Here is a 21,686-nt window from a genome sequence, read left to right as displayed (position 1 = left end):
CCAACAGAGTAGGGATATTTTTCACACCCCCAACCCCCCAGAAGGGTCACGGTGTTTCTGATTGAGCATGGTGAATGGGTGCCCTAATGTGTCATTTGGGATTGACTCTGACCTAGGGCTCTAAATCACTTTCCATTTTGGGGAACAATTAAGTTTGAACTTCTGACGTGCACCGTGTTCCATTGATTATGTCGATAGCACTCAGCTCACGGGGGTGGGGCTATCTGTTTAAGTGGGATACCCCCCAGTTTTACAGTCAGTATGTTTCATTCAATGCAGCGATCACAAGCAGTCCAAACAGAGTGGAGACCAGGCGTCTAAATTTTTGATTTGTCATCTCATATCAAACTGCTTTGATAAACTCGCTTACGTTCATGCGATCAAATGAACTTGCTTTGACAATGTGACCGTTTGTTCACCATTTCTAACCACAGCAGGTCATCCTGGACTCCACGAAAGCTGTAAGAAGACTAAAGCGTGCAACAAATTTTAGTTCATGGCAACAGGGGACAACAGATGTTCAAATTGTCCCAGGCCACGGGGTTACCAAATCTGTATATTGAGATTAATGCTTCCTCCCTTCTAACACCTGATCGAGGGTGAGAAGAAACACAGCTGAAAGGACATGAAGGGATAATATTGTTTTTCGATTCATGATAACAGCCATTATACAGTGTACAGAGGGGACGGGGCGTTTCAGAAGTAAGGCTGAGAGAAGTGTTGAGAGGAGTAGCTTTAATTCTGGGCTCTGTTCCAAAAGCGAGTGCGTAGTTTAGAATGTAATGGGGTATGTGTTTGAGTGCAATCTTCATGGTGTGCGGAAAAGAAGCTGCCTTTTTAGACCTGACTTTTTATTTTTTCTAAACTATTTAGACAAATTCACAGTCCCTTAAACTTGCTGCAAAAGGTACATTTTAATGTTGACTGTTTAAACTCGGCATAATGCGTTTAGTGCTAAAATATATTAAACTTAACTGGCTAAAAAATGACATTAATGACATTGCATTTTAAAATACACAGACAGCTTTGCAGCTATAACAACTCTTCTGTGAAAGCTTTCCACAAGATTTTGGAGTATTTCTGTGGGAATTTTTGACCATCCGTGCAGTGAAGCATTTGTGAGGTCAGACATTGATGTTGGGCCAACAGGTCTGACTCACAGTCTCTGTTGCAGCTCATCCCAATGGTTTTGGATGGGGTTGAGGTCAGGACTCTGTGGACCAGTCAAGTCCTTCCACACCAAACTCATCCAGCCATGTCTTTATGGAGCTTTGCTTTGTGCACTGGGGCACAGTCATGCTGGAATAGAAAAGGACCTTCCCCAAACTGTTGCCACATGTTGGAAGCATAGCATTGTCCAAAATGTCTTGGTATGCTGAAGCATTAAGATTTCCCATCACTGGAAGTAATTAGCTAAACCCACCCCTGAAAAACAGCCCAATAAACAGGTGTGTCTGAATACTTTTGTTTATATAGTGTTTATTTTATCATCGGTGTGACAGACACACACACACACATAGTAGATCTGTACATTGCACAAATTGTTGTTGAAAATTTCAGGTTACAGTTTGATGACAAGGGTGCTGAATGTACTAAGAAGTTAGAGGAGAGGAAGCATAAATAAATGGAAAGTAAGAAACTTGTCATATGTCTCATTTTTCCTGAATTTTCTTTCACTCTGTTTAAGATTGCAGCTCAAATCTTGCTATGGTTCTGGTCCTCCATCCCAGACCAGTTGTCAGCTCCCTGGTAAAACAAGTACGGAGCAATTCAGTCAAACCATGTTTGATTTTCCACAACTGGGTGAGCTGCTGCTCTGCAAGCCACAAGTTGCTATTTTTCATTCCCAGTCTATGGTGGCAGGCAGAAAAACATTAGCACCTGTACAATATAATACCATCCACTGTACTGTACAATGAAATACAACAACACAGCATTTAATAGATTTCATACACTTGTGAAACCTGCAGTATAATAGGAGTTCCACTGTGCATTTGCTCCCTAATACAGAAAATAAATTGCATGATGGATAATCTAACAGTCCTTAAATACTGTTTATTGATCACATGCCCCCACTACCGAAGGGCATTTAATTAAAGTCTTAGTTCATGCTCACACCCACCCTGCTTCTTCTGATAAAGAATAAGAAAGGTTTATAGCAGCTAAACAGGAATAGCTGGTACACAGTATGCAAGAATGGCACTGACAATCAGTGCTTGAGAGCAGTGATACAAATGCAATATATTGCCACAGCCAGTCATAGATAGGACAGAAAAATGTTTGTGGGGGAGATCGCACATATTGTATCTGCTGATGTAAGTGTGACAATGCTGGCATGAGACAAAGTGCTACCAATGAGGCTAACACTGCCAACTGATCTGAAAACCTTTCCAGGATAATCTCGTTCTCTTCCGAACAAAACACATTTATGTGCTCACATTTGCTAGCCAAATACCAAACACTAGACTGGGAGCATATACAGTGTATATACTGTCCTTTACCTGGATTCAGTCATGTGATGAGGTTAACAGTGATATCTGTGATTACACACTGCACCTCAGGCATTTGAATATGTTGTGCTCCCTGTCTTTTAAAGTTTTTTTTTGTTTGTTTGTTTTTCTCCCCAACAAGGCTTGTAAATTCTTGAGGATTCCCACTCCAAATCTCTGTGATTCTTTCCAATCATGTTTTTAATGAGTGGAAAGAAGATTACTTTTACATTTTTACAGATTACAATTATGATGTTGTTGTTGCTTTAAAAAAAAAAAATCCACATTTTGGGGTGTTTGTGAAATCAGCTGCCTCACTTTCAGAATTCCCTGCAGAGGTGATGAAAATAAATAACTTCCTGTTTTAACAGAGATCATTATACAGAAAACTCACAGAGTGGGTTTCCTCATGCCAAATATGACACCAGTCTTATCACTCATTGTAGTCTGGTAAATTGTTCAGGCCTAAGGGATTTACAGGCCAGCGGAAACAGAGCCTGCTCAGAGTTCTTGCTAATGATGTCTGTGTAGCTGTGATCTGAAGAGGAGGACTGAAGGAGGAAAGGACAATGTCTTAACTGATAAGGAGGTTGGAGAGACACTTGAGGAGCTCTTGTCCTCCCTTCCTCCGTCTCGTTCCCTCCCTTCTGACTCGTCACAGCTCATGTATTCACTTCTCACTCATTAGCGGCTGCTGCCCATCGCTCATTGGAGCAAGCTGTTTACCCTGTCCTGTCATGACAATGACTAGCACCCTGTTATCAAGGTCTGCCCTAGGTGGGGGATGACAGTTGAGATGAGTTTCCACACAGGCAGATTAAGCTGCTGTGTTCGGGAAAAAGTAGGCCAGCTAATTAGCCACAGCTCTCAAGACCCTGAGAGTAGGCTGTTTTTCACCTCGACAGGGAAATTCCATAAATGACAGGAATGTGGTTGAAGAAGAGCAGCTGGAATATCAAATAAGAGTGGGAGGAAAAGAGAGGTTGACATAAAATAGGAAAAAAAATGGAGGAAGGAGACAGATCATCTTGTAAAGTTTACTTTGGATTCCCTGCAACTGAACTCATATAATGTCTCATAGATTCTCTTTTGACTTTTGACCTCATGAATTTCTGCACACCAATCAGACCTCAGAAACATGATCAACATGTTGTGCATCATGGGGTCGTTTTATGTTGTTGCCAGGCCTCAGTTAGTCAAATCTGATAAAACCGCACCAACAAAGTCCTGATGGAACAGTTTTAAACTCAGTTTTAAACTCGCTACAAAATGTATCTTTATGTGAACTTTAACTGCTGCTTATTTATTAAGGAATTTTTTTTGACAACAATTTGAAACCAGCATTTTAGAGGTTTTTGAGTTTTCTTACAGAAATAAAAGACCTGCTAATGCCGAACCAACTTGGAAAGCGTGAGGACACATGAACGTGTCCTACTGTGTCCTATTGTGTTGCCTCGTAGTTGTTGCATGTTCGCATAAATTTGCAGACAGCTAGTTTATTGAGTGCTTCGCTCAGCATGAAAGTGAGAGAGAAGAACAGGAAATGGCAGAGCTGAAGTCGATGTGAAAAGCATGAATTCCTCCACAGTAATTCCCAGTTTCTCAACATTCGATAGGGAGCCCCTATCTGACTTCCTGTGCCTTTCAGTGAACGCAGAGGAAGACAAGGCGATGCATTACATACAGAGGTTAGGTCCTGCTGATAGATGCCTCTCTCCACATCCAGCTCAGGTGTCGTGTCCTCCACACTTCCTCCGTCTGTCCGGTCTCGTCCTTAAGCCCCTCTGAGGGAGAGTTAGAGAGCACAGAATTTAACGTGTGAAGCTGACCTCCATTTGAAGGTTTTACCGCCCTGAATAAACCCAGATCTGCCGTGTCATGTCTCCAAAACTTGGATACTTGTAAATGTCTCATGTATTATTTTAAAGCCACAGCCTTAAATAGCAAAAGCAGCCCTCAGTGCTGAAACTCCGCCAGCATTCAGGGTCTATTCGTATTCAGCCTGCCACATTTCTGGACAGAGACTTAACTGAATCCTTACTCAGGAGCCATCTAACCTTTATGTAGCAGTGTGACTCTTATTCGCCGCTCAGCAGAGTGATTTGCATTGCTGGACAATGCATCACGGTGAGTGGTTTGTCACTTTTTCAGCATAATGTGATGTTGGGTATTAAAGAGTGGAAGGAGAGGAGGGGAAACAGAGATATCTATTAGATCTATGGACTCCGTGTCATGTTGGAACTGAATGTGTAAAACTTAATAAATAAAAAAGTAATGTTTCAGCAAATGTTAATGCGCATGTAGTTGTGTGTTTAAGAGTTATGAGTGTACCGTGCTGTGTGTGTGTGTGCGTGCGTGTTTGGGTCTCTCACGACATTGTATAGGAATGATTGTGTCAGTGTGTGCCTATGTGGGTGTTACTGCCGAGGATAGTGTGGAGCAGAGCACAGCTTAATATCTATGTTTGACATAGAGGCCCATTAATAAGGGCCTGATCCGAGCCCAGTGACAGGACTGCTGACAGAGGAGGATCATGGGGAAGAATCATGCCCTGCTGAGGGAGTCTGGGCCGCAGGTAGGCCCATTCTTCCTTCCCCAGGTGTTATTACGCATGCTGGGGAGGGAGTACAGGAGGGAGGGCTGCTACTGACATCTACATTAATCACCTCTCCTCCGTGCCCCCTCCTCTGCACACCACCGTCCCCCCCACCTCCAACTCCTAATCATCCCCACAACAGAGACCTAAACCCAGTAAGGGGATACTCAGCCATGAAAGATATCCAGCTAAGAGCTCCCCAAATACCACTCTGATCTGATCATGAGTGATGCTGCTACCTGAACCTCTGACCTGGCTCACAATTAAAAACACTTTCCTCCTTCTCCCCCAGACACATATATACAGATGGATGCAGCTTGGCCGAAACTATGAAATTCTGTCACTGTCTACGTTTGATTCATAGTTTGCATTGGAACTGGACCGTAGTTGCATGCAATTAAAATGCAGAAAAATGTTTCTGCTGGCGTGCGTCTCTAAACCCCCGGAGTGTGTGCTGCTGTTGTGCACGCACTCCTGATTGTTTTGTAGATATCACACTCTCCACTAGCAAACCCCCTATTGAACCTCAGCTGTGCTTTTATCTACAAAAAATAACAACACTGCTGCACCCTGTGTTCATGTTGCTTCACGATAAACTGAGCCACTGAATAAACGCGCTTTAATCACTTACAGGAAAAATGACACGATGTGGTCATTAAAACAGTGCAGCACTTCACATTTTATGGTGATCATATCGATCCCTAATGGACTGCTTAAAGTTTCTCCATCTTTTTTGCACAATGCTATTTTGTATCATATATATTGATAGAAGAAATTATCCAACTTAATTTCACCACAAAATCAGCGGACTTGACCGATTAAAGTCATGTCACTTGACCAATGGACAGTGACGGATGTAAGTCACACAAAACATCCTTCCTCATGAACAACTCCACCCGGGATCCATCAGTGGACAGATGCTCTGAGGGCAAAAATGGGAACTTATCTGATTGATTATTAGTTTTTATCCAATCAAAGCACACAATGGCACAGAAACGTGTCAGTAATTGTGGCATGATTAGTTTAGGTGAAAACAAATGATCCATTTTTATCAGACTGTCTTTGCAGCTGTGGATAAAAAGTGCTCACACTGTGTAAGACCGCTTTTCCACCATGTTTTTAATATTCTTGGTTTTGTCTGCGCTCTCGATGCACTCGTTCCAAGTCACCACTCTTGCTTTGCTTTCCCTTTAGTGACGTCACACTTATTTATGAGTGTGTACACCTCATTTTGCATGCTCCACATTTTTGAAATGAAGGAACTAATGAACTCAGCAAAACCCTGTTTGTCAGTAATATTATGAATGTCACCATAATAAAAGATGTGTAATGTTATTCTAACAGTGGAATGAAGCTTAAGCTCATAATAATACAATGTCCACGAGTTATCAGTCTAAGGCTTAGCCCCACCATCTCATTTTTATGTAACACGCCTTTGCCCTGAGTAAACACAGCCCCCAGTTTAATTAAAATAAATCCACTTTCAGCTGATATTTAGAAACCTATCATAGCACTGCCTTCACTATAGATACAGTGACTGAAAGAGGAGAACAAAAGGCTGGGCCTGAGTGAGAATTATAGCTTACTTACTTTTTACATCAATGAGGCTTTACACTCCATTGTTTATGTCTGAAGTGAGTGTTTCTTCTTAGTAAATAACCTTCTCCAATTCCTTTTTCCCCCTCCTTTATTTGCCTTGAACCTTCAGCAACACTGATGACACAATAAATTTCTGTTTGGCTCTGTGTGTGTGTGTGTGTGTGTTTGCATGCATCTGGTAGAATCTAGGACACTATGGAGGCACAGAGAAGACAGCATTTGCATGCAGCTCACAAACATATTAAAATATGAAGACAAATCACTGTGTCTGGCCAGCTGACAGCGCTGCCTGCAGTGGGAGCAAGCTAGCAAACTTACAACATGTCACAGCTCCCAGTAAGGCCTTTATAGGGCAGGCTCGAACACGCAGCTGCTTGACAAACAAACGGAAGGGAAAAAAAAGTGCAGTCAAAACTATTATTAAAGCAATAGAAGTGGTTCCCTTTTCCAAAGCCATCCTGTCATGGTGTTGCTCTTTCTTTCTTTTTTTTATTGGGAGAATATGGTTTTCACAGACACCTTCAGGGCACATGCTGTGTGTGTTGATGGCTTTGTTCTATGGCTGACTTTGATGTAAGCCATAAAATGGGAAATCCAAGATGTTAAGCTTCTAAAGTAAAAATAAAATAGGGCCTACTTGTTAGATTGATCATATATCTCTTTATGTTTCTGTGGTCCTACTTTATAAATATGCTAATTTAAAGTTGCGCACAGGGACTCTATTTGCATTCTGTAAGTTATTTGGGTAAAATAAGTGAGTTGTTAAAATAATATAAACAATTTGTATTTTATGTGCTCTGTGCTTTTCTTCTTTTTATTATTGTTATTATTACATACAGGGGTTATATTATTACATAAACCTTGAAGTGATGCTGTAAATGAGCATTATGTAGTTACAAAATATACCAGTTCATTTTAAATTGCATCGTGTTGAAGGAGCTCTTCTGATGTGTTTTTTATCAACCCTGCTTCATTCTACTGCTGAAAGTAACACGAAAATGCACCTGATGGCTCAGTTACATTGTGTCAATTGTGTTGGTTTCGAAACTATTTCTGCCGGAGCTACACATGTTGTCTCCTTTTTTTTACGCCACTTAATAGCGCAGTAATAAAAAGCCTGGTGACAAGACTGTTCCTACAACTGGCACCAGTAGGGGGAGCTCGTAGCTCATAGCTCACTCTGTATTGAACTGCTAAGACAACATGAGGAGGGTTTCTGGACGGCAGTGCAGATCACATACAAGACCCCCTCCTCTGTCCCTGAACCTCAGCATATCTCGGGTCCTGGCTGCTGTGTCCAAGCATTACCATAATGTGTTGTTAAAAGCTGGATTGTGGCGATTTTCATGGGGGCTGCACACTTTGACCTGAAAGAGATTTAGACCTACAGAGAGGCCGCCTCTCCTCATCATGGCGCAGGGGGCCTCCATCAATCAGCCACTGATTTCTGACAGACATCATAGTTGCAGTTCTGCTGCAGTATCTCAATAGGTTAACAGCCTTTTTCTTGCCAACATCTACATATGAAATCTACTGATGAGTAAATTCACCCTGAAATCTGAATGAATTAGGTCTACATTTTTTGCTAATCCTGTCTGCATTTTTCTGTTTTTTTCATGTTTTACTTATGAAAAACGTTGGTCTTTGGTTAGCACATACACTACCTGTTGACAATATTTCTCTAATATTGTAGTATTTCATCAGTATTGCAACATAAAGTGGTGAAAGTGTCTGTATGTTTTCAGATAAGATTTGTTCTCCAACATTCATGGGCGTAGTGCTCTCACATTGTGTGGTAAACGTGCGAAACATTTATGTAAACTAATGTGTTAAACATTCATATGTGTGTAAAGAGAGTTTATGTGGGTTTAACCTCCTCTCCGATGCGTCTGTGCTCCTAATGTTATCTAATCTGTAGGAAAGGGCCGGTTAGTCTTAGTCTTCATAACTGCACAGAGAGCCGGAGTGAGATCCAAGCTCTCCTCGACTTTGCCTTCCCCTCTCCTCACTACTCTCTTCCCCTGTCGCTGCTACCGCTGCGTGTTTCGTGCGGTGTGTCAGGCTTCAGTGCGGTGGGCTGCGGGCTGTGCCGGGTGCGCATAGACCGTGCGCTCCTAGCGGCAGCGCTGCTTGAAAACGAAAAAGCAGAGCGAAAGAGGAGGAGGATGTTGAACTGACTTGTACTATGACAGTACATTTACAACGCTCGATCCCTCGAAAAGCACATGGGTCTTCTGGGAGCTGGTTCCCCTTGTAATAAAACAACTTTTTGGGAATGCACGAGAGTTGAAGGCTGGTTTCCAGTCTTTCTAGCAGCCGAGCCATGTGTTGAACTGAGGAAACACCGCTGAAGATCTGAGAGGTGCCAGAGACGCGTCCTGAGGAACCGTGGACCTGCTAACAAGGGCACATCCTGCGTTTGTTTCCACTGTGGACTTAAATTTCTTCTCTCACGAGCTGTGGTGTGGCAGGTAATCTCGGAGAAATAGCAGAAATTGCGGATGAACTCGCGGGGCAGGCGGGGGTAACACTCAAAGAGCCAGAGTTTGGTTTCAGGGCTTGGTGGATATGAACACCCCCGAGCAGCACCTACTCTGAAATGGATCTTCTTAGTTTTTGGACCCTGAAACTGGCTTTTTGTCAGTAACTAGGACCTCTCCCTAACTCCCACAAACACGGAATAGACTCGCCTGTCATTTTGGACATATTTTTCAGCAGTGAAATCGAGGATTTGCACGCCCGCCGTGGATGTTTAATATGCTAGTATGGGTCCGCTAGCGTTCATCCTTGTTGGTGGATTACTGTATTTTCAAGTTGATGGTAAGTTGTCCAACATGCCCAACATTGCCGTCTAAAACTTCTTACATCTATTTAAATTCTGTTCTGCTTTGCACAGACCGTCTCTGGACGGTGGCCCTGGCACTCCAAACGTCATTTTTAATCAGTTTTGATTTGTAAGCAGTGTTGTAAATGGAAGTTTACAGAAAAAAACATTTCAATGATTAATTGACTTTTGATCATTGTGATTATTGAAGATTTTATTATTGAACTATAGGCTGCAGTTGTTATCAGTGGATACTTTGGGTAAATAGACCATCCTTGTGGTGTTGTAATTTAAATGCTTTTCGCATCAAAGTAGCGTCTGTTTTCCGTCTTGTGTTTGTGTATTTTATTCATTATGTACAGAACGCGCAGCTGAATTCAACACATTACTCTTCCGTCTAGTGCAGCTGATGGGCGCCTCTCAGGAGGTTAAAATTAGGGCAGAGATGAGGTGATTTTTCTTTTTCTGTCAGTGTAACAGATTTAAGCAACAGCGTGAGATGCGTCGTGTGCTTTTAAGTTTTAAACATTATCCAATAATCACTTATTGTAACAAAAATGACCTGGTTTCTGTGACTCTGAGACTCAGTCATTGCAAAGCAAAGATCTCTCAGTATGAATGATTCTAAGGTTCTGTCACAGATTATCTTTCTATCATAGATGTCCATTTAGCATTTAGTTCAGTGGATTTTTATTTATGGCAAACAAATCCCCAATATTTGTGCATATTCAGGTGGTACAAGAGAACCACAAAGTAGTGTAACACAACGGAGAGTAGTTCAGACCTGTAGGTGGAAGGTTCACGGGCTTGCAGGTGTTTGGCAAATGTGCTGTGAACGCCTTGCCTCTGCATGGTAGTACATGGTACTGCTGTGGTTGTTTTGCTTTAGGGTTTCTTTGCTGCAATTTTGCATCATATAAACCAGCTTAAATCCAAGCTGAGACGCTGACTTACTTTATTATTTCCATTTGTTTGATTAAACTTTAATAATGATGGAAAAGGCACTGATACTGTTTAATTGCTGTGGCCCAAAGCGTCTGCCCTCTCCTACCATTCTGCTGCCGAGTGCAAAATCAGCATCTTTCTGCTTCTTAGGATCCACTGGCCTACAAGCAAACTGGTTTAATGGAGGAATTAAAACAGCTTCCGACAATAGCTAATGTGATGACTCACATCAATCATTCAAATAGGTGGGCTTAGGTGACAGGAATCTTGAATGGGATTGGTCCAACCTGTGACTGGTGGAATGATGGGAGGGCTTAGAACTTAATACTCTTGAAATGCATAAACCTGTGCGTGATTAAATTTTTATTGTGAATTTTTAATTGGGTACACCTTTTTACAGTGGCTTTTCCCATACACACACAATCCTGCTCAGACAAAGTGGAGCTTGTGATCACAGAATGAGGAAATAACAATCCTGACCAGTCACATTACATCAACGAAATGATGTGAGTGATGATTCATATGTGATGTGTTTGCTTTGTATTGTTTGTACAACTTAGCAGTATGTAAAGCTGAGTTTTTGTTGTCACTGAATGCAAGAGCCTGCAAGGCCCCATTTTTCTTTTCTTTCACCTGTCAACTCCTGCTCCTGCTTTTGTTGTTCACAGCTGCAAGTTTTGGGTTTGAAACAGTCTTCATGCCTTTTGCAAGTCTCCATTCTGCTGGGATTTGAATATTTGTCTTTTTCTTTCTTTCACCTTTTTTTGTGGTGTCTTTCACTCTGTTCAGCCAAACCCACTGGTTGCTAAGCAGTGGCTGATGGCATTGCTAGCTGTCCAGAGGGAGTGGGTGCACAACTCCCCGGGAGCAGTGGATCTTCCCAATCATTTGCCTGTCACCCTCCTTCCCTCCACCCCTCTTCTTTGCTCTCCACCTCCATCCCTGCAAAACCCACCCTTCACCCAGCCCTTTTTGAGAGGTAATCTGAGGGTCCTCGGAGAGGGAGGGCTTCCTCTAAGAGTCCACTTAGGCAGACAAAAAGGTCTGGAGTTGTATTCACTGGGCAGCCTTAGCAACAAAGCCAAGCCTTGTGAATGGCGTCAGTCACTGTTTAGTGTGCTGTGATTAATACTGTTAGTGTGTAGGAGAGGGGAGAAAAGGTGAGAAACTGAGTGTGTGTTGGGTTGAAGTAGAGGTGGATTGTTTTGAGACTTGAGAGAAGCCTGTTGATCTGAAAACAGGGTTGCCACACTTTTTTTTTTAAGAATCTGATTGCAGTAGAAGACATTTCCAGGAGTACACCATTCAGCAGCTGCTTGGTTATCTCCTAAACTCCACTGTGCTGCTTTTGAAGCTGGATTAGAAGATGCTTCGCATAGTGGACATGCACTCCTGACCCTGTGCTATTTTGAGATCTCCTGCATGCTTGTGTCTGATGTAGGAGCTGGTGACATCATGTCGTCACATGCTGAGAGGCGCTGAAATATGGCCCAACTTGAATCTGTCTGAGAGGCTATGGAGACGGCCACTTGGGGTCTTTGGTGGCCTAGACAGTCTGCAGCTCTATCTGCCAGCAGGGTTGTGGTTTCACTAATGCTGAGTCAAGGGAAACTCAACCCGGAGAATGGTTGTGTGCAGGGGAAAGAAGGAGGAGAGGGAGAGATAAAATGAGTGTAATCAAATATAAAAATTGAGAGAAGAGTTGTTTAACAACACAATCTTTTAAAGGGAAATGGCTAGGATAGGGCTTTATTACCAAAGTACCCCAGAGACTAACAGCTCCGTTGATATCATGATTGAATGAGAGGTTTAAAGTACTGCCCCATAATGGAAAGTAAGCTCAGATTAAAATAGTCTATGTGAATGATGAGGCAGGCTGAGGTCATTGTGTAAGAGCCATCGCAATGTCTCGCCCCAAATGTGATTGTTCTGCTTGAGTTGGCAGCGTTTAGGCAGCGTTATTGTAATTGCGGTTCATTTGCTGGAATGGGGCTGCTGTAATGATGAACCCTCATCTGAGATCTACAGGAAGCTCCTCTTTCCTGTCTCCCATGGTCTCATCGCTGTCAAAGAAGCCACTTTCCTGAGCATCAAAGGGCACAACTGTTTATTCTCTGATTACCATCAAAAATGAATGGAGAAAACTGACAAAGGTGATGATCACAAGTGGAAGTGAATGAACAGGGAACAAAGAAAGAGGTGAGCGCTTGTCCATTGAAAATCAGCTTACAGGCCTTTGTGTGTGTGTGTGTGTGTGTGTGAGCGTGATAAGTGTTGCCTGACCAGTGACGTGAGCCTGTCAGCTCCTATGATATTTTAACAGCCAAGTTTGACTACTTTGCAGATCAGGTTTCAAAAGCCATCAACTCGACACGTTCAGGAGAGAACAGAATAGACTTTGAGCTTTGAGCACACTTCTTTCAAGTCCAATTGACTGATCTGTGATCACTCAAAAATAAAAAGATTCACAGCTGTTTTAAATTCTGCGATCATGTTATTTAATGCCTTTACATTTTCATAGCACAGATGTGGCAGACAGAATGTCAGTGTTAGACAGTGAATATGGCTGATTTGGCTGCAAGACCAGCAGAATGCAGGGGAGGTAATACTGCTTTTCCCTGTTTTACCTCCGCTTTATTAAGTCCCAGCCAAGCATACCCCTGACATTTACAGAGCAGAAAAAGGCCTAATGCCTTGATGCGTTTGCCTAGAGAAAGACAAAAAGAGGATGAGAGAATAAAACAGGAAGAGTGGTTTAACACAAACAGGTAGGCGGCAGTAAAGGATAAGTATCTTCTCTCATACAATTTATGTTTCCCCAGACCCATCTTGTTCACTGTCTCTCTCTTTCATTTACTCACACACACACACACACACACACACACACACACACAAAACCATCGGTCGTTGTCTTGTTCATGAGGGTGGAATTCAAACACTGAGGGGGTTGTTGTACACCTGTGATGGCAGTATAGCTGGTGTGTGCGTGGAGGTATGAGTGGGGGAGGAGTGATAAGATGAACTGAGCTTTCAGACTATCAGGTAAAGCAAGCGGTCAGGGTCTTCACCTGTCTCACACACCTGTACTTACAGAATACACACCTGTGCTTACCCTTCTGGGCCCCTAGACACATATAATCCTTGCTCTTTTCTTTTCTGCCTCTGTTTGCCAACAGCCGATTAAGGGTTTTAGGCAGGCCAGCAGACAGAAAATGTTGATGTAATTACTGTTATATAATCCCTGATGATTAGATGATAGTGAATGAACCCTTATTGATCAATGGCAAATACCCAGCTAGCGGTTACAATACAGACTGCCTCTGTGCGGGACAGATTACTCAGTTGCAGTGTGGATGTGATGAGCATTCTTATCTCCACAAAACTTGATTATCTTAAGAGCATGCAAAATGCAGGCAGTACCGAGTGCAGCACAAGCCTGTGATGCACTTAACCTTTCTGGAAGAGAGAGCATGTTTGCCTTATCGGTGTTTTCATGCTGCATGCTGCACTGAAACGCTGCATTTGGGGAAGTGTCTAATTACTCTGTTTCTCGTCGCCCTCACTTTGCCCTCTGGTTGGCTGTCTTGCAGCAACCTCCAGAAAGAAGGGAAGGTTCTCAAGGTTGAATGACTCACAGGAGTAAGTACAACCATAAAACTATACATGCTCATGGCTGCAGGCCCACATACACACCTTAAACATACAGAGAAGCATACAAATACATACTAGTAGCTGCACCACATATACATTTCATGCATTCTTTTTTCAGTAATAACACGTACATGCATTTAATGAAAACAGCATTTGGCATATGTATCAATTCCACATCGCTTTTTATTGGAAATAGCAGTTTATGGTGTACTTCTAGTCATTATCACAACCCTTGTAGTTTTTCTTCGTTGTGTTTGCAGTCAGCAATGTATCTTCTCGCTCTTCATTGTCAAGAGTTTGTGTGACAGTTGCACCTGAGCTGATTGTGGCACCAGTGTCTTGAAGATGAGGTCAGGCCTGGTGATAAAAATGCATGAGCTGTCTCGCAGTGTGAGACGTGTGAAGATGGACAGCCAGAGCATGACAGTCTAGCACACATCTGTCACACGCAGCAGTAGTCCAACGCAGCTGTAATGCCTCTCAGAATGGTGGAGCAGGTGAATAAGTGTCTTGTTCCACCACCTCCAATCCCCAGCCCAGTCTATGGATCACCCAACCATGGCAGCTTGCTACCTTTTCCCCCCATAACTAACTGGGGAATGTAACCCTATAGAAGTACATAGACTCCAAACTATACAGCATCACTTTCCAAACCACTGTTTTAATGTGGAAGCTATAGTAACCTGGAGCTCTGCTGAGGGGCCTGACCTCTTGTGACCAACGTCTTCCTGAATGTCACTGAAGATATGTCAAAATTTACAAGGCAATATATGCTGGCTAACATGTGAGCACTAATATGTCGATATTGTTGGGGCTTATTATGAATGGCAAAGGCTGTATAATGCTGTTATTTAGCCTTATTTGTATTTGTATGCATGTGTTTCTGAATAACCTTGTTGTGTAATCAGTGTGTCTATGTGCTAATATATGCTGTAATATGCTAAATTATGTTAACAGTTCAGTTGGAAAAAAAATACTGTTAGAACAGGCAGCATGATTTAACTCTAATTACGAGACATTTGGAAGATGACTGTATTAATGTATGAGTAACTTATGTAGGTCAGCTGCTCTTGTTGTGTCCCTGCTGCAAAAAACATAACACCACACTGCTTTATAAACCTAGCCACCATGACCAGGCATGAGTTGATTTAATGTACATAATGGCTCCTGGTGAGACTGGCTTTGTGGTTGAAGTCTCAGTGTGGAACGTGGCATGAGTCAAGTGTCACATCCATTGCAGCGGAGAGGAAAGAAAGCCCTAATCACATCCTTGAACGTTTGAACTCTCCAGTTTCATGTCCGGGATGGTGGTGGTGATTTTTTTCTGGAGACCTGATCACAGGCATTTGTCATTTATAAGCCCAGTAACACTCAGCCAGTGGTAGAATTATACATTGTAGTGGGTGCATGTGAGTGAATGTGTTTGTGAGCGCCATTAATAACTTTCAAAACCCATTGTTTTTTGTGTTAGCATGAATTTATGGACCTGAGTAAATTGAATTAGTCCTTCGTCCAATTGCAAGCACCCTTGACCGTGTCACCTTAAGCCAGACCAGATGAAGTGTCCCATGGAGTAAAAATTTAATAAATCACATCTTGACTTGGTATGCTGTACCTTTAAAAAAAACAAAAAAAACACAAACAGTGAGCTTCAAGAGCCATTTGATTACCTCGCGCAGCTTTCCAAAGTCCATCACTTTGATGGTGTGTGGTTAAAGCTTATTCCTCATGCTCACATAAGAGACCTAAGACCACTGGAGTGGCTGGAGGTGGTGACTGCCCACACTGACTTGCAGGTACATTGCAGCTCAGCACCCATGGTACACCTCTAATTATACACTCATCTCTCAACACAGTGTATCATGGACACCTGAAGGCCTTCTCCTCCACCCTCCGCACCCCACCCCTTGCCTTCATTTCTAAAGCAATAAAGCACTTATTTTTTTCCCCCTATTTAATCTGCCGGGGCAGCTCAGCAATGCAGGTAAAGAGATTACAATGCTTCAGGGAGAATCAATTGATGCCATTCATTTCATTGCACTTCCCTCAGCAGGAACTGCTCAGAAGAGCCCACTCCTGAAAGCAGATATTTGGTGACGTGAAATTTTGGACCCCTGTCACATGTACACACACACACACACACATACACACAGGTATGCATCTTGGGAACACCATCTTAAACCCTGCTGCTTACTTATCTGATTTTAAAGCACATTTGCAGAGGTTATAGTGATCAAAGAAAATTGTGCTCTGCTGCCATTGTTTTCTACCAATGACCACTGCTTGACTGGAGCAAGTGGACATTAACATAAGTCAAGGGCTCCTCGATGAGGACGGGGGAAACAATTAATCATTCAGTTCACCTCTTTAATTTTTAGTACTTTGCCATTTGAATCGTTGATTTCCCGCACACCAGCACACATCTTCAATACCAAGGCGACTGCCGTAGTGCAAAGCAGAGATAGACAAGAAAATGGCTGAACACAGGCTGCTCAGAAGGATATGCAGGAAAAAAGAGAGGGCTGAAGAAGGTGGGATGGTGGAGTGAGCTACATGCTTGATTGGCCCTCGTATTGGAAATCATTTAATCTGCATCACATAGTATAGTGTCCCCACCGGTGGCCCAACAGTCTCACAGAGCCGGTGTTATACTCTTGTTATACTCATCATCTCTGACATCAACACACCACATGTCACCACAAAGGGGTTTAAACTATCCTTATGTCCTCTTCCTTTCCCTCCTCTAGTCTTTTGTTTCAAGACAACAGTCTCAGCTCTTCTGAGACGCACTATCTGCTGAAAAAATGATAACACCATCCTGTCTGTTCATGGCTACTGATAATACGATTAGAGTAGGTTTTTTTAAAAAAAAAAAAAAAAAAAAACAAGGTGGAAACTTGAAATGCAAGATATGTGAATCAGCCGTTTGCAGCAAAATCAGATATTCTGTTTCCCACAGTAATCTATTTATATAATCCAACTGCATGGGGGAGAGAGGGCAAATACACAGATGCAGAGTCAATATGACCCCATCACACTGCTGCCCGAAATACTCTCAGAGTGGAATTCTATCTGATATTTATTGGAGGAAAGCATGGATGCAGTGAGATGTTGCGGACAGCTCCTAGAATTACCCTTGTGTTTGCTTTGAGAGTATAGATTGTAGCAGGAGAAAGCAAGAGGGGGGTTGCAGAGCACTGAGGTGGAACAGAGCCCATCATGTGAACTTGCCAGTGAGCTCAAACTCCTTCTCTCTCTTGCCGTAACAGATTAAATTAAAGAATCTGCCTTGCACCTGTGAACATTCTTTGTTTCACTTTCTGAATCTTCACTGTGAGAATTCTGCTCTTTGTTCAAGGCTGTATTTTTTCCCCACACTTTATTTATGTATTTTGTAATAATACAATGTAATGCAAAAATGGCAAAAACTGTTGCAAACTTTTAGAAGTTTCCAAAAGAAGTGAGTTCAAGGAATATGATTTTTAACTGAGGTATAAAATTAAATGAATGAGTTATTTACAAGCAGGTTTTTGAAAATTATACCACAGCTGTACCGTAGATAACATAGACCATATACCACAGATAGCTGTTAAGGTTCAAAGGCAAAAGGGAGCAGATCAAGGATATGAGTGAGGCTAGTAAGCTTGAATGTAGCTGCATAGTGGACCAGACAGGACCTCCATCATCTTGAAATGTAGAGAATATAGTAATAATGTCTAGTAATAATGTTAAAAATAATCATTCGTCATTCAAAAAGGTACACAAAAGTAGATTTTCTATCCGGTTCAGTTTTTAGCCTGATAAACCGCCAAACTTCCAAAAGTTTCGGAATGGGCTCATTGAGGTCAGAGATATTAGAAGAGGAGAGATCTTATGCTACAAGTATGATAATACACAGTATGGATGATACCATCTCTAACAGTTCCTGCGATTCCCTCGTCCAATCTTAATTCAGGCTGTGTCTTGTGGCTGGTTGTATGCAGTGGACTGGGAAGGACTGCAGATATAGCAGGTTGTTTTTAGTGACACTTCACTGAGATGGGCTGTATTTCTGGTATTGGGGTTTAGTGGGGCTCGTGTGCTGTGACGCCACTGACAGCAACTGTAAAGAAGATGAATCTTGGGTGCAGAATGGACTGCCTGCAAGTGTCACCGTAGGTCATTGCAGAGGCGAGGACGGCCAGCAACATCATTCTATCGCCACCCCCAGTTTCCCCCTGCTGCTGTCTCACATTTCCCTTTTGATGACATGACGGATATGACTCTGTCACCCTCCCATTGAGGGTAGGTTGTAAAAGGACAGAGAGCAAGTGAAGGAGACAGAGAGATATTGGGGCGCAGAGAGGCGGAGATTTGGAGCGGGAGGTTCAGGAGAAGTGGGAGGTAGGAGGAGAATATATTTTAGAACGTGGATCAAATGCATAATTCATTCCTTCTGATATTTCTTTGAGGTTTTCGGGTGGGTTTTTTTTTTGTTCTTGCATATTTTTATATTCACTCACTGGGTTTCAGCACTTTCTGCCTGAAATACCTCCACCATTTCAGATTCTCACTACAGTGTAACTGCGTCTTGGCCTGGACCTTGGTTTTCATGTTTCATGTTTTAAAGAGCCTCAGTGACTGGAACTTTCTGGCTTGGTCTGAGGTTGCCGTTGGTTACCTGTGATCAGTGCACACGTCTGTTGGCAGAATAATGAATATCTCTTTGGGGAACCCTTCCTTTTATGCTTTGGCTGAGACTGATGTGGGTATTGATTTGGTTGGTGGACTGGAATTTCTCCTGGGAGCTAATAAAAATAATTACAAAAAGATCATCAAAGGCCTGACCTTCTGTTGCACACATGAATAAATATGTTACTAAGATAATAGAAAAGACTCCTTCTATGTGTGTGGCCAGTGGAATACAAGAGAGCATAAGCCATTATGACGCTGTTAGCCCTTGGTAAAGTAGTGTTTTTGTCCTGGGTTTAACCAACAAATGTAACCTCTTTTGTTTAACTGTTAACTTTCATATGTGTGTGACAAGTGTGACATGTTATTTGGACAATAAACACTACAGGATGCTGTAAAACTTTGTATTTCTTGGATAGTAACGTTGCAAAATAGCATCTGATTTCAGTGAAGCTGACATAAGCAGACTAAAAGAAAAGGCAGAGAAGAATCATCTTCTGGTTCAGTAATCCCTCTCTGATTTCATTCTCTGTCTGTCTGCTTGTTTGTTTGTTCTCTGGTTCCTGCTTTCCTCCAGGAGTGGATGACTGCACAGCGGTAGTGAAAGTAATGGTGGTGTTATTGCAGACAGGGGGAAACACAGCATTTTGATTGGAGCGTGTGCCCTGAGACCCAGTGAAGTGCACTCGCCTCAGCTCAGAGAGCACTTGATTGCACAGCACCAATGATCGCATTAAAAGGGCAACAGAAAGCCCATTTACCGTAAAGAGAGTGAGAAAGGGGGCCCAATAGGAAGCTGAAAATTGACTTCTGTGAGGAGCTTGTTCTGATCACTGGGCAGTGGGGATACATGTATGTGATGTTTTTGATCTTCTTGGGCAACATCTCTGGGACATGGGAGCCACATGAGGGCACAGGAGAAAAATAAATGTGAAGATGCAAACATTTTAGTGCTCACTTTTGAAAGAGAAACTTGCCCAACATCAGGCATGGTTCACTGGTTGAGGTTGGCCATCACTGAGACTGATGTGCCTCCTTTAAAACATATTTCATGGCATATAGATGTGCCTTTAAGCTTTTCTACCTCTACACCTGACTAGCTCCTCTCAGGAAGGACACTGACCAGTCATGTCTGGCCCTCTGTGCACCCAGCTCAGCTCTCTCTGGCAGTGAAAGGACAATTGTAGAGGCATCTGCTGTGTTCATTTCCACTGGAAAGAGGAGAGCAGATGGAGACTCAAGGTTTAAGTGATTAGAAGGCAGTAGATTGGAATACAAATTGGATTTAAAGAAATTAGACTGATATAAATCGAATGGAGTCACCACAGTTTAGTGCTGTGCATGCGCATTGGCCTTAGTGGAAAGCCACCGCAGGGCCTGTGGATTATGAGGGAAGCAGATGCTCCAATGAGATAAGAATAAATGTGCGTTTTTGACGCTCCATTGAGGGAGGTGGTGGTCTCCATGTCTGTCCTTTATCTTGCCTGCCATTCATCAATGTCACAGTGTTAATTACGCCTTCATTTATTTAGTCACCAGAATACCTCCAGAATACAAACTTGCCCCTCTGCCCCTGAGCTGACAGGGAACCCGACTGCTTTCTAGATTACTGTTACCTATAGTTACCCTTTAACCACTGGTGAAAGAGATGACGTTAAAAGCTGCCAGCAGCATACTGTCGGTTTTTGTTCTACCACCAATATTACATCTTCAGTTTTAATGCCAAAAAGATAAGATGATGCACTCCTGGGAGCAGGATATCACTGCTCCCTCTACTACAAACCCCTGTCTGTGGCCCCACTTAGAGCAAGAGACTAGGCCTGATCACTAATCAATGACAGGGAAATGGAGGGAATTAGCCCAAATTAGGAAGAAGAGAGAACAGACTACCTCCTGCTCATGGGTCAATATGCCACTGTTTGATGCCTGATCCCCGTTAAGACAAATAGTTGGCTAGAACACATTTACACAGGGCATGTTTACGTGCTGGGTGGGTAAATTAAAAAAAAAAAGAAGAAGAAAGACAGAAGAAAAAAAAGGCAGTGGTTAGCCCTCCCTCATTACCACCACTGAGGTGCTCTTGAGCAAAGTCCAGAACCCCGGCTACTCCAGTGGAGCTGCTCAGTGGTCAGCAGATCAGACTTTGGTTGTACTGGGTACCTTCCAGGTGTGAATTTGTGTAACTGCGTGAATATGATTGGGGCGTTCCTGCAAAACAGCGATTTCCTCTCAGTTAACCTTCCCTGAATAAATAAAGGTTAATAAATGTATATGCGGGTAAATGTGTGCACACACATTCACCACACTCGGACTCTATGAGGTGTGTTTTGTGCTGATCAGTGGATTCCTAACTGTGCCTGTCCTTTCGCTGGAAGACTCGTGGATAGAAAAGACCAGTGGTATAATATGTTCCAGTTTCCCCAGGGAGATTCAAGTATAAGGGGTAGTGGAACATGTGCAAACCCAGGCAAACAAAGAGCTGGAACCTCCACTGTTTTGCCTCCATCTCTTGTCGAAATTCACCCTTATTTAAGCACAAAGGCATATGTGGTACACTGCTCTTCTGTGCAGCAGTCATGGTCCTATTACCCTACTGCACTGCCCCAGGGAAGGGCACAGTCATCAACTCAGCTCAATCACATGCACACCTGCAACGACTAATTTTGAGACAAAGAGCCCAGCACTTCACTTGATACAACTCGAACTGCTTAGCATTTGGCTGCCAACTGATGCTCTGTTTTTGATGGAGTATTGAATGTGGTTCAAAAGAAAGAGGATAAAGGAAGGCCTGCTGGAAAAGTTTGCCTTATTCCCCATTCCCCTTCCTCTGTCTTTGATTGTTTGATGCTGGATCAAATGCTTTGATTGCTGCGTGGTTCCCAGGGCCAGTGTGATGTGTGTGTGTGTGTGT

The 21,686-nt window shown here is 42.7% G+C and overlaps 1 protein-coding gene across 13 annotated transcripts in view; it reads left to right on the top strand.

Annotated features, from left to right (window-relative positions):
• The window catches only part of robo2 (roundabout, axon guidance receptor, homolog 2 (Drosophila)), a 294,014-nt gene that overhangs the window by 133,354 nt on the left and 138,974 nt on the right, over positions 1-21,686 (top strand). Inside the window, exon 1 of one of the 13 annotated variants that reach the window (XM_046389573.1) lies at positions 8,355-9,504. The exons of the other annotated variants lie outside the window; for them this stretch is intronic. Coding sequence (XP_046245529.1) covers positions 9,450-9,504 — 55 coding nt within the window. The 5' untranslated portion in view covers positions 8,355-9,449. Of the gene's footprint in view, positions 1-8,354; positions 9,505-21,686 lie in introns of those variants that run through there. 13 annotated transcript variants of the gene reach the window in all.

Source organism: Scatophagus argus, chromosome 5 (assembly GCF_020382885.2).
Source record: "Scatophagus argus isolate fScaArg1 chromosome 5, fScaArg1.pri, whole genome shotgun sequence".
NCBI lineage: Eukaryota > Metazoa > Chordata > Actinopteri > Scatophagidae > Scatophagus > Scatophagus argus.
The sequence above is the reverse complement of the archived record's forward strand: the minus strand, read 5'-3'. Positions and strand labels throughout refer to the sequence as shown.